The sequence below is a fragment of the Pogona vitticeps genome, chromosome 3, assembly GCF_051106095.1.
Source record: "Pogona vitticeps strain Pit_001003342236 chromosome 3, PviZW2.1, whole genome shotgun sequence".
Taxonomy (NCBI): Eukaryota; Metazoa; Chordata; class Lepidosauria; order Squamata; family Agamidae; genus Pogona; species Pogona vitticeps.
In genome coordinates, this window is record NC_135785.1 from 7655713 (window position 1) to 7670063 (window position 14351).

General features: G+C 44.0%; 1 protein-coding gene across 2 annotated transcripts in view; it reads right to left on the reverse strand.

The window, feature by feature from the left end:
- The window catches only part of CHRD (chordin), a 72100-nt gene that overhangs the window by 42817 nt on the left and 14932 nt on the right, over positions 1-14351 (reverse strand). For both annotated transcript variants that reach the window (XM_072996269.2, XM_072996268.2), the window contains 2 exons: positions 5735-5881; positions 1017-1134 (listed from right to left, as the gene is read on the reverse strand). In XM_072996269.2, coding sequence (XP_072852370.2) covers positions 1017-1134; positions 5735-5881 — 265 coding nt within the window. The remainder of the gene's footprint in view (positions 1-1016; positions 1135-5734; positions 5882-14351) is intronic.

Here is a 14351-nt window from a genome sequence, read left to right on the forward strand (position 1 = left end):
ACAAACAGGGATCCTGAGATGATTTACAATAGATTAGAACCATCAAGAACAGATTAATAACATTCAAAGCAGATTGAAAACATTCAAGAGCCAATTGAAAACTAAGAACATGCAAAGCAAATGCAAAACATCCCAAAGCAGGTTTAAGACATTAGAGAAACAGATTTTAAACAAACAGATCTGAAACAAAGGAGGTGAGGCTGAGGAGCCTGATGCCAAGAGAGGCCCGGAAGGAGAAGACACGAAACCGGGCCTTCTCGGCAGTGGCTCCTCGCCTCTGGAACAACCTCCCTCCGGAGATTTGCACGGCCCCTACGCTGGGTGTCTTTAAAACCCAATTAAAAACATGGTTATACATCCAAGCCTTCCCTCCAGCCAATTCTTGAATTCTTTCTTTATTTTCCCCCTATTTTATTTTTTCTTGATTTTATTGCGATTGCTATTGAACGATTATGCACATTCTTGTATTTTATTGTTTTATTTTGTATTGGAAGCCGCCTAGAGCGGTCTGGTAGTCCAGATAGGCAGCGTAGAAATAAATAAATAAATAAATAAATAAATAAATAAATAAATAAATAAATAAATAAATAAATAAATAAATAAATAAATAAATAAATAAATAAATAAAAGGAGGAAGCAAAAAGAGGATGCCAAAGGAAACAATATAAACCCAAGCATCCAGGTGCGGATGCTGGGCCCGTTTGCCACCGATTCCATCATCTACAGCTCTCTGGGTCATTACCGGAGAGATGGAGATTTGTCTGCTGACTCTGGATCTTTCCCTAGGGTTCACCTTCTGTAATGTGGAGAAGGGAGGGGCTGCCATCTTGTCCTCTGCCTCAGGCAGAAGACTATTTTGGGATAGCTCCGTCTAGCTCTTATTCTAAATCAGATTGACCGCCATTTCTGGTTAAGGAGTGGGATACAGATACACCATACGCATACGCACCCTGGTTTCTGAAAGGCACCTCGGCTCCTCGGAAGGTATATCAGGTCGTGCTTAAGGACTCACCTACCTCTCGTAATAAATGGAGAACAGCAAGTGAGAGCGTAGAAGGGTGAATCTGCCTTTTGCCACCCCGCTGGTTGCAGGTGCCCATGGCTCCAGACGACCTGTCAGCAAGGCCACAAATTCTGGGAAAGAAAAAAAGGGACCCCCATTTAAGACAAAAGCAATGCAAGACTGTCTGGGAAGTGAACAAACAGCCTGCTTCCCCCTGATCCAAAGTTTAGCATCTTTAGAACACGGCAGTATAATATCATACAACAATGTCCACATACACAGATTTGAATACCTCACCATATCTCTGCCCTAAACACAGTCCTCTGAACAATTCTCCTCTCCCATGATTTTGTTGTTGTTTAGTCCCTTCATGACCCCATGGACCAGAGAGCACGCCAGGCCCTCCTGTATTCCACTGCTTCCCGGAGTTTGGTCAAATTCATGCTGGTCGCTTCTGTGACACTGTTCAGCCATCTCGTCCTCTGTCGTCCCCTTCTCCTCTTGCCTTCACACTTTCCCAACATCAGAGTCTCCCACGATACATATTCTGAAATACATATCTCATATACCATGGGAGTGTTCATATACATAGCCATACCGACAATATGTACCATGGTAAGACAAATATCCACATGATCCCCCCCAAAAAAGAATATGGCATGAAATACTGGTTAAAATCCTGTTGCTTAACATAGCAAATTGCTCTAGAGTAGGCCTGCAGAATCCATGGAACTTACAGAGAAGCGGATTCAACGGCGCTATGTTTTACTATGCTAAACAACAAGATTTTGTCCATTGTTTACGCTGTGCCTTAATACTGCATCAATACAGCAACCACATTGATTTATTCCCCTGACTATCCCCATAGTTGAATAAAATCCAGACAGGCAAGGATGTTGAATTTGCTCTGGATTTTAGTCTGAACTTTGCAAGAATTATTAAGGGTGCTGAACCTATTTAGAGGGTAGGCTTCAGCACCCTGGACAGTTCCTGCAAAGTTCAGGGCCGATTCATGGTCCCTTCAAGCTGAGATTCAGCCACTACGCCAGGAGAGAGGGATCTTATCCTCAATGAAGTTGAGAGAAGGTCAAAATCCCCCCCCCCCAAATGAGGCCAACCTCATAGAAGCAACATAAAATGGATGGTAGAAAACAGGGGTTTGGATGGATTGTAGCAAGAAGGGTTGCTTGCTGGCAGGATACAGTGGACTCTCGACTAACAGACAGCTCGACTTACAGACTTTTCGAGTTACAGACTTCTCTGGCCGCAAAATTTAGGTTGCAGCTGGAGAATCGACTTAAAGACCAGAAAAAGAAACAAAATGGAACAAAAATGGCCAGTTATGGGATTAATCGGTTTTCAATGCATTGTAGGTCAATGGAACCTCGACGTACAGACTTTTCGACCTGCAGCCACCGTTCCAATATGGATTAATTCTGTAAGTCAAGGGTCCACTGTTTGCCAGTATTGAGTCCTCCTTTGAATCACGGATACATAAAAGTGTGGAACTGGAAGGGATGCCCAGGGTCATCTAGAACATTCTTCTACCAACACAGGAAATCCACAAATAAAGGATCCCTGATAGGTAGTCATCCAACGTCTGCTCAAAAATCTCCAGCGAAGGAGAGTCCACTGTCCTCCTAGATCCTTGATTCTATTGAGGGTCTCCCTGTTAGGTCGTTCTTCCTAAAGTTTGGTTGAAATAATCTTTCTTGACACTTGAATCCCTTGCTTCTGGTCATTTTGTCTTGAGCTGCAAAGAAGAAGCCCAGCCCATCATCCATGTGACAGTCCTTCAAAGATTGGAAGGTGGCTATCACATTACTCCCTCCTTATTCTGGGCCTTGTCAGGCTAGGCCTTCTCTCCTTGAATGTGCTTTTCTCCCCGCATTGCTCAGGCGCCAGCACTGCAGAGGGAAAGCGAGACGCAGCACCAGGATGGCAGGAGAGGAAAAGCGTTTGGCTGGATGAGGAAGGTGAAGCACCACCAGTGCAGGTGGGTGGGTCAGAAAAATGTGAGACCTCCTGGACAATAAAGGTGGATGGAGAGATATCATGTTTAGGGGAGGAGGGGAACAGCTCAACCCAGGGGGCTTAAATGGGGATTGTGAGGCATACAAAGCCGGACAATTCTGCTAGCAGTATCCAAATCCAGTCCACATCAATTCCTTTCTGAATTCCTAAATACCTAATGCCAATGCATAGGTATTTAGGGACTTTGTAATACTACAAGTTTAACCTTCTGAAACAGCTGCCAGATTTTTTTCAATCAAATCTGCTCTGCTGGGTTTGTTATTATTACTCTTTTCATCTATAATTGAGTGAATTGTTGAGATTTTGATGAGAATGTATTAAATATTAATGTTGTACAGTTAAATGTAAAATGGCTGATTTTACCTGAGTCATTGTATGGATTGTATTCAGGTGTGGGTATTGAGGATTAAGACTTAATGTTGTACAGTTGTGTACATGACGAAACGTTGTGTGTAACAGAAAATGAAGTCATGTAGTTTCTGAAGGGTCACAGAAGTGTACATAAGTCATGTGTAAAATGAACGCCTCTATCTGCTGTTAAGTCAGATCATTTTTCCTATGTTGTGGGTTGTATCCTGTCATGCTGCCAGAGAACTGTCTATTCTCCATGTATGCATATATGTAAATAGACTAAGGTGTTGGTTTTTCTCTCTCAGTGTCATAGTGTCATACTATCTCCGCTAACCAATATCTCCTTACTCTGCTAATGTTAGGAGAATACACGTTATAATCAAAATTCTCAACATGAATAACGTTCCTGCATTTGTATTTAAATCTGGCTCCTCTTTATATACAGCATGGATGGGGAACATGCGCCTCGCCAGATGTTTGACGGGAACTCCCATTATCCTTCGCCACTGACTAGGCTGGTCAGGGTTGATGGGAGCTGCAATCCAATGCTTTCAAGAGGGCTATCTCTCTCTCTCTCTCTCTCTCTCTCTCTCTCTCTCTCTCTCTCTCTATCTATCTATCTATCTATCTATCTATCTATCTATCTGTCTGTCTGTCTGTCTGTCTGTCTGTCGGTCGGTCGGTCGGTCTGTCTGTCTGTCTGTCTGTCTGTCTGTCTGTCTGTCTGTCTATCTATCCGAATTGTATGCCATCTGCACTCTGCAAGAGGCTACATGGTCCTCTCACCCCTTATCTAGGGGAATAACTGGGGGCGGGGCTCCTATGCCCATCTATAATTCAATATATACAGCAACGATTGAGGCTCAGTATTCAGCTGGAAAGTGTCAACCAGCTTCCCTCGAATCTGGGAACTTCTGTCCGAAAAGTTAATTTTCCAGGCTCTGAGAATCACCTAAATAGGTTTCCCAGTTCTGTAGCCTTCAGCAGTTATCCTGTAACATTTCTGTGTTTTTGTCTCACATACAAACTATCTATTTACCAGTTACAGTATGCCAATATACTATATAGCAATCTATGGTACAATCAAGCAATGAATCAATATTCTGGGCTACAACAAATTTTTGTGCCCTCTAGGTCAGACAAACAGTTATGAGTGGGACTTCCTGGCCAGTAATAACATCCCCATTTATTTGCCTGGATCTGTAACAATAATAATTATAATAATATATAATAATAATCTCAGAACTGCAGGGCTGGAAGGAACCCTATCTGCCGACAAGTCAATTCCAACTTATAGCATCTTTTCCCAGGTAAAGAATACTCAGAAGTGGTTTCTCATTCCCTTCCTCTAGGGGGAGCCCCGGGACTGTGCAGCTGGCCCAAGGCCACCCAGGCTGGCTCTTCTCTCTGGAGGCACAACGGGGGAATCAAACTCTCAAACTCTCTCTACAGCCAGAGACCTCAACCACCGCGTATCAGACCTGTTCCAGTTGTGACTAAAGGTAAATTTTGCCTTCTGTCCCCGTGTTATCAAAACTCTGTGACAGGAAAAGCTGGATTCTATTCCCTGTATGAATTACAAACAACAAACAGCTTTGCACAATTCTTATTACTTTGCACAATGCAAGCTCTCCTTCTCTAATTCTTCCTCATTTTGGGAAAGGAGCATGCGAAAAGCTAGGTATACATGCGCCACAAGCACCATGAACTGTATTCTTCCACATTCTTCTCCAAGATTCCAGCAGCCCTCGTCCACTTACATTCAGGTGACTAGATCTAGAAACAGACTTCTTTTTAAAAAAAATACAGTGGTGCCTCGCATAGCGAGGTTAATCCATTCCGGATTAACCTTCGCTATGCTGAAGCATCGCTGAACGGGGCAGGGATTTCCATTGGAACGCATTAAACATCGTTTAATGCGTTCCAAGTAGGCCAAATACTCACCGTTCAGCGAAGCTTCAGGATGGCCGGCAGCCATTTTCGCGCCCTCGCCTCGCTTAACGAGGGCGCGAAAACGCTGCGCGTGGCCATTTTGGGCCATTTCCCAGCTTCCGGCGGCCATTTTGGCCGCTGAACAGCTGATCGTCGGGGGTCGTTTTGCGAAGATCGGTAAGCGAAACGCTTACCGTTCTTCGCAAAGCGAATTTTTCCCCATTAAAAAAGCGTTGAGCGATCGCATTAGCGATCCGAAAAAACGGATCACTATGCGATTTCATCGTTATACGGTGCGCTCGTTAAGCGAGGCACCACTGTATATGAAAAAAATGGGATCCTCAGGGAGTTTAATACGTTGCCTAACACCAACACAGACACAGCCGCTATCCACCTGCAAAACGCCAGCCATACCTATGTGGCTGTCATCTCGGACGAAGTCTTCAGAGCTGTGATAGGCACGGTCATTGTAGTTTCGGTGTAAATCCGCTTCCTTTTCCTGGAAATAGGCCACTTTGGCAAAGAGGGGCTCAAGTCTTTTCTCCAGGAAGCTGGGAGTGGCTGTAGAAGTGAGAACAGGAAGAAGGGTCTTTTTTAAACATCGAAGGGAACAATACAAGAGCAGCCCTCAGTTTCTCAGCCATCAGTCTCCCAACTTATTTCGATCATCATCGTCGTCATCATCTTAGAAGTGGAAGAGACCCTATGGACCTTCGAGTGTTGGAAATTAAATAATGTAAAATACTAACAGCAGAGAAATCATAGTGAAAGCAGCAGGTGAAAGCAGCATTGAAGAATGAGCGGTCACAAAACATAAGATCAAATCGCTGTTCAATCAAAAATGAAAAGAGCTTCTTTATCACCTCAGAATCTAAAAATTAAAAGGAAAAAAGAAGGTGGAGATTTCTGGGGGAGGGCATTTGATGGAGAAGTCATTTTCTCTCCCCCCCCCCCCACTATTGCCTCAATATATTTATTTGAATATGTTACATATTCATCAAAATCTTTCCTGTTAAAGTACTCAGAATATCACTCTACAGTCTACATGCACACTGAAACAACAAAAAGGTAAAGGTAAAGGTTCCCCTTGACAGTTTGTCCAGTCGTGTCCGACTCTAGGCGGCGGTGCTCATCTCCGTTTCCAACCCACAGAGCCAGCGTTTGTCCGCAGACAATCCTCCATGGCCACGTGGTCAGCATGACTAGACACGGCACGCCGTTTACCTTCCCACCAAGGTGGTACCCATTTATCCACTCGCATTTTTGGATTTTGCATGCTTTCGAACCACTAGGTTGGCAGGAGCTGGGACAAGCAACGGGAGCTCCCTCCGTCACGTGGATTCGATCTTCCGATGGCTGGTCTTCTGACCTTGCAGCACAGAGGCTTCTGTGGTTTAACCCACAGCACCACCACGTCCCAACAAAGCAAGCCACAAAACTCAGACACCATCATCAGAATCATTAAAAAGAAAACATAATCATCTAAACACACATAGACATGGAGAGCAGAATAAATGATTCAGTCAGCATTTAACATTTTCCTCAGTGATGGGCAAAATAATAAAATTTTAAAATGCTGAAAATCAGCAGTACAATCTAGCGGTACAGTTTTCCAGGGACTTTCTGGGCTTTGTTGAGGTTGGAACATACATATTTTATCTTATTTGAAGTTGTTCAGTCAATCACTATTGTTCAGTCCTCTTCCTTCTAAACTGCATGTTCATGTTTAACAAGTTTCTAAATATGCTTGTATTTTGCTTTAATTTCTGTTTGTTTTAATTATCTGTGAGCCATCTTGAATTCCCTTGCTCTAAGAAAGGCATCATAGAAGCACAGTAAAGAAATACAATCAATCAATCAATCAATCAATCAATCCATCCATCCATCCATCCATCCATCCATCCATCCATCCATCCATCCATCCATCCATCCATCCATCCATCCATCCATCCATCCATCCATCCATCCATCCATCCATCCATCCATCCATCCATCCATCCATCCATCCATCTCTGCAATTCAGGTGATGCTACAGGTAAGAAGTGTCAAGGCTCTTGAGTTCCCTTCTTTTTGCTCTTGATTTTACACTAGACTCAGAATGGACAGCTCTTTCGTAGGGAGGACACCAGGACACCCTTCAAGCAGAGGACTGTTCTCAATAAAAGAGAGGATGAGACCAGACTTGTCTGGAGCAACCAAGTCCCACGAAAGCAAGGTGACAGAGGGACCAGCAGCATCAATCAGTTCCTTTAACCCACACCCACTTTCTTCTGTTAAATGAAAACACAGGCTAGATGAGAAGAGTTCATTTTACGATCCCTGAGTCCAAGAATCCCACCATGGGTGATCCTGGCAGTCCGAAGAAACCACATTTCCAAGTTTTGACGCAGGCCCTGCTTTAGAGACAAACAGAGCAGACATGGGAAAGGACAAAGGCAGCCGTCCCATTGCGTCTAGCATGGTCTTGCGTACATTTCAAACTAGAGCCGACTGCCTTGTTATCCCTGGCAAAATATGTGGAAACTGGATCCCACCAGGGTTTTTTGCTGGTCTACATGGAATTCTGCTAATTCTCAACACGGTGGCGCTGGCTTGGGAGGGAGACGTGACAGCTGTGTGAAAATTTATAAGCCACATGTGATTATTAATGCTGCCCAAATACTTTCTTATTTATGACTTCCAAATGTATATTTGGATGAGAATTTCATAAACTGTTTGGCAAGACCTGCTGCAGGCCACCAAGAACTGTCTCCTTGTGTAATTAACCACCTCTGGACAGTCTTGCTTTCACTGTGATTCCCTCGTGTGCAAACAAATAAAATGTTTGCCTGTGAAAGCTGACATTTTAAGGCCAACTTGTCCTAAGTTTACCATGTCAAAAAGTAATGCAGCATTAAACTTCGAGATCGGCTCTGTTGCCTGTTCCTAATGTTGTTCCACCTCACAATCTCTCGCTATCTAACTCTTTCCCTACCTAACTCCAGACTGATTTCTACTAAAAGCAGGCACTATGGACAGGAATGAAAACGTAGACAACATCTTAAAAAGCAGAGACATCACCTTGTCAACAAAGCTCCGCATAGTCAAAGCTATGGTCTTCCCGGTAGCAATGTATGGAAGTGAGAGCTGGACCATAAAGAAGGCTGACTGCCAAAGAATTGATGTGGGAGGATGCTGGCCAGCATCCTGTATAAGACCTAGTATACCTGAATGGAAAGTTACTTGTTTCCTGTCATTAAACTGTTAATCGCATCTATCATCTATTATAAAAATATAGGCACTTTCATTAGTGCAGACAGGCCCCTTGTGTGCACGACACACGATAGATGGGATTGATTTATTTCTTAATTTGTTTGTCTTACTTATAGGCTGCCAACCTCTCAATAAGGGGATTCAAGGTGGTTATGAAATCTGTTTGGAAATGTTTCCTTGTATACACAGTGGATGAAGCTGGACCCAAGGAATGTTGTCTAAGTCCAAGATTGGTCTCTTTGTTCCCTTCTTGCTGGTCCAAAACATGAGACGCCCTCCCCCTCCTAAAATTTCATTATTTCACGTATTGAGTGACGGGCACATCGTAGCTCAGCCAGGAAATAGTTCGACCCTCTAAAGGTCCCGATTTCCCAAAGCGAGCGGGGGCTCTTGCAAAATCCGATGTTGCACTCCCTCCACCCCAGTCATCACCTGATTTACAAAACAGCTAATCTAAACAGTCTTGATTTGAACCAGAGTAGTCCCACGGAAATTAATGCCTCTGGCGTGAATCCAAAGCCTTCCACCTTCACGGGTGGGAGGATCGGCCGGCCCAGATGGAAACAACTTTTAGCCGACTATCTGTCTGCCTGCAACTTTGGAAGGATTCAAAAAAGGGGGCGCAGAGAAAGCTGTTCTTATGTAATCCTTATTAGGATAAAGTTAATTGTGTTGCTGCGACTCACTTAGGAACAGAAACAACAACCGGGCAACACCATCGCAGCAGGAAGCTGGCGGGGGTGACACAATTCTCTCCTGGCGTCCGAGTGCTTTTAAGGAGGGCAGTTCCAGCCTGACCCCCACCCCGGGTCTCCAGCAAATGGATTCTCCAAATCCCAGGAAATAAATGTTCCAAGGTCCAACATCTCTTGGATGCAAAACCATCCACTTGATTCAGAACAGCATCTAATGCTTCTTGTCCTAATGTACAAATCGGCAAAAGGCACCTATTTCGCTTGGCCATCGTCGGGACCTCCCCTGCCAATATGGCTGGCATTGCCACCCAGAGAGAAGAAACATTTACAGGGAACGGAACTCGCTGGAGCATCTCGGATGCCGGAGACCAGAGGTGTGTAATCTGCACAGGCTCATCTCTGGACCCTTGAGACCCTCTCTCCCTCTACGGACCCTCACCTCTGAAAGATTTTTCCTTGCAAAATAACTAAATGAGGTTATTGGGGGTTTTTTATTCGGAAAAAACCCTTGCGCCCTCTAGTGCCCTATTTTTTTTAAAAGAGTATTTTTTTAAAAAAAAATTATGAGGGGAACCTGGGAGGGGTGATGTGACAATAATTTAAAAATAATTTTAAATTATTGTCATTTACTGGGGAACCTAGAGGGCCACAACTTGCATACTCCACCCGGGCCTTAAAAAAATAAGTTGTCTTTGCCTCTGTTACCAGCCATTTTAGCAAAAAGAAAATATGGTAAGCCCTTATTCGTGCGATCAGTATCCACTGATTCGCTTATCCACAACTTAAAAATATTAAACGAAAAAGGCCCCCAAATTAAACATTTTAACAATAAAGTTATCAGAACGGGTCACTAGGGGGAGACAATGTTAGGTATCGATGGCATTGGGTATTGGAAAAATAGCATCCCCCAGTTTTTAGCATTCGTGGGGTGTGAATGTTGAAATCAATCCCTCCACAGATACAGGGGTTCTACTGTAAATGGGGGGGGAGGTCCAGCTGGATTTGAATCAAGGTTTGCCCTCTTCAGTGTTTTGAGTGGTAGCCGTAGCTACAGGAATCACACAAAGAAGGCTTGAAAACATAACAAAAAAACCCAACCCTCTTCCACATAGAGGGGGAGCCCTCTCAGTGGGTGTTGTTTGAGACATTTTTCTACCCGAAGCCAATGAGAAGCTGGACCCCTTCCATACATCCTGGTACAGTGGCGCCTCGCTAGACAGTTACCCCGCATGACAGTTTTTTCACTAGACATTGACTTTTTGCGATCGCTATAGCGATTCGCAAAACAGTGATTCCTATGGGGGAATTTCGCTGGACAATGTTTGGTCCCTGCTTCGCGAATCGATTTTCGCTAGACAACTATTTTGACAGCTCCCTCCGTCCTCGCAAAACGGGTGTTTTCGGGACCTAAGCTTCGCAAGACAGCTATTTAAACAGCTGACTGGCGGTTCGCAAAGTGGCTTTCCTATGGCCGATCTTCGCTAGGCAATGATGATTCTTCCCCATTGGAATGCATTAAACAGGTTTCAATGCATTCCAATGGGGAAATGCTTTTCGCTAGACAATGATTTCGCTAAACAGCAATTTCAGTGGAACAGATTATCATCGTCTAGCGAGGCACCACTGTATAAGAAATGGGAAGAGAAGGTGCTAGATTTTGTTTTGTTTTGTTTTTCAGTCCTAGCTATGGAATATGTAGGTTTTTTTATGTAAAATTGTTTTCATATATATTGCTGTATGTTTTCCTGTAAGCCGCCTAGAGTGGTCCTAACCGACTAGATAGGCGGGATATATAAATAAATAAATAAATAAATAAATAAATAAATAAATAAATAAATAAATAAATAAATAAATAAATAAATAAATAAATAAATAAATAAATAAATAAATAAATAAATGTACTTCAATCCTATCGGGGGGGCAGCTTATTAGAATCAGATACTCCAAAGCAAACCCTGTGCAAAGATTCAGAAAGGTTTTTTTCCCCCTAGACTACAGCTCCCAGTCACCCCAGCCAGCATGGCATTCTGGGAGTTGTAGTCCAGAGAATGAATCGCAGGAGCTCCTAAGGCTTACTTCAAGTGCTCTAACCCTGGAGACATTCAAGGAAAACTTAAGACAACCCCCCTGGCAGATGCACTTTGATCTGGATTCCTGCCTCAAGCAGGGGGGGGGGGTTGGACTGGATGGCCTTAGATGCCCCCTTCCAACTCAGAGATTCTAGGATGCTATGAAACACAAAGTCACTCACAGACTCCTATTTCTCCTTCAAAGACCGAGCAAGGAAAGCTTTCTTGGCTCTGCCCTCCATGCTGCTACTAGCTGAGGAAATGGGACAGATGGTGAGAAAGGTTTGGGAGATTGGCAGGTGAGTGGATGGAAGGGATCCTGGCTCTGCAGTCACAGGCCCAGAGGGCCGCCGTTTCCCCTTTCCCATGACACCCATCGTTTGGTGGCCTCTTGGCTTTCATGCGGAATTTTCAAAGGTCTGAATACCGATCCTAAGGCTTAGACACAGGCAGAAAGAGGTCTAGGTGGCTATTTTAGACCCACTCTTTTGCTGTTGGCTACACCCACCAGTAACAGGGATGGGGTGGCGGTGCGGGTTAAACCACAGAAGCCTCTGCGCCGCAAAGTCGGAAGACCCGCCATTGTAAGATCAAATCCACGCAACGGAGTGAGCTCCTGTCACTTGTCCCAGCTCCTGCCAACCTAGCCGTTTGAAAGCGTGTAAAAATATGAGTAGATAAATAAGTACCACCTTGGTGGGAAGGTCACAGTGTTCTGTGTCTAGTTGTGCTGGCCACGTGACCACGGAAATTGTCTTCAGACAAACGCTGGCTCTACGGCTTGGAGACGGGGATGAGCACCACGCCCTAGAGTCAAATATGACTGGACTAAATGTCACAGGGAACTTTTACCTTACACCCACCAGTAAAACGTGGGGCCTTGTTAATATCTCAAAATTGGATTTTGCCCACAGGCTAAAAGGGGCTCCTCATGATTGATTTAAAGAAAGGAAAGCTCAATCCGACTTGGGAAGGGCCTCAGAGTCTGCAGAACTGCACGGTTGCTTATCCAAGCCCATCCTAATTCAACAGGTATAGCCCTCTCCATCGGCACCATCCATCCCAGACATGGTTCTGCCCAAGGCAAAGGATGGGCTGGAGGACCCCTTCATGCATCCTGTATACAGAATACGAATATATTCTAATATAGAATGCCTTCTTGATCCTCCCAGAGGGCAGGACATATAATCACAGGCTCAAGCTACATAAAGACAGATTTCGTCTGAATGCCAGGAAAAACTTCCTAACTGTTAGAGCAGTACAACAGTGGAACCGCCTTGGAAGGTGGTGAGCACTCCAACGCTGGAGGCGTTCAAGAGAAAACTGAACAACACTCTGCTCCATCTGCTTTGATTTAGATTCCTGTATTGAGCAGGGGATTGGACTCGATGACCTTCTAGGCCCTTTCCCACTCTGTCAGTCTATAATTCTGTCAATCTATGAGATGACCCTTTGCTAGTTAAGTGGTCTGGGATTTGAATCCAGAGCTTCTCATATCCAAAGAAAAAATCATACTGATATAGACTAACATGCTTCTTGTGAAAGCTGGCCATGGTTTTAGATGATTTATTCAAGCTATTCCTTCTCAGATGCTGGGCTCAGAAGCGCACAGGTGTGCTCAGAGTGGTACACAGCCCTAGGAAAATGCTCCACTGGACTGTTCATTGTAAGAGACTCAAACAAATGGGGAAGTAGACTATACAGCGGAAGCAGACTCTATTTCAGTGCTCAAAATCAACACACCAAATAAACATGGGAGGAACACATGTCTGCTCCCCATGTGAGAGCGGTGATATACAAAGTCCTTCTTCACGTCGTCTTTCTCTAAGGGAATGAAAATGACTTCAGGACAGAGAGCCACGCAGGTATCCAAAACATGCTAGGAAGGTAGCATCTTGAGGTCCAATGCCAAGAAAATGCTTTTTCCAGGCAGGTGTGGGCAAATTATGAGCATCCTTTCTGTTCCAGAGAAAGGAAACCGTCTCCATGGATCACAACCCTTAAGGTTCACAACTAGAGATATAATTTTAAAAAAACTGCAAAATTTTCTCATCCTCAAGGCATCAAAACTTTCCACTGAAAAAAGGGGGCCAGCTCTGCAAGACATTCCACTCCTACGTGAGAGTAAAAAGACCAGCATTTTTATTTATTTTATTTTAAGAGTCAGCAGAAGCATGTACCAAAAATTAATCTTTTTGTTGGTTGGTTTTGGTGCAAAAATCTCAGTCTGAAGAAAAATCAAGATTTTCTGGGCAAAAAATTCAAGGATGATTCTTTTCATTTCTGGATTACAAACACTTTTGTACAATTTTCACCCCCCAAAAAAGTGACAAAATGTGAAAAAAAATATACAAATAATCCTATAATCTCACTGAAATGCGAGAAGACTTTTGAAATCACTTGTTCTTCCCTGCACAAATTGAGGATTTCTATTCCTAGTCACAACAGTAAATACATACTCTCATACTGGAAGGAAGGAAGGAAGGAAGGAAGGAAGGAAGGAAGGAAGGAAGGAAGGAAGGAAGGAAGGAAGGAAGGAAGGAAGGAAGGAAGGAAGGAAGGAAGGAAGGAAGGAAGGAAGGAAGGAAGGAAGGAAGGAAGGAAATATTGCTTTTTTTGAGTATAATTTGCAAAGAAATAGCTCCTGCATATCAAAGTGACTGAGGAAAAAAAAACAAATGTAAGGATGTCTTTCCCTCAGTATAAAAATAACCCCTCTCTATATACACAGATATAAGAGGGACGTGGCGGTGCTGTGGTAAACCACAGAAGCCTCTGTGCTGCCAGGTTGGAAGACCCGCCGTCGTAAGATCGAATCCAAGCGACGGAAGGAGCTCCCGTCGCTTGTCCCAGCTCCTGCCAATCTAGCAGTTCGAAAGCATGTAAAAATGTGAGTAGATAAATAGGTACCACCTCGGTGGGAAGGTCACGGCATTCTGTGTCAAGTCGTGCTGGCCACGTGACCACGGAAACTGTCTTCGGACAAACGCTGGCTCTAAGGATTGGAGACGGGGA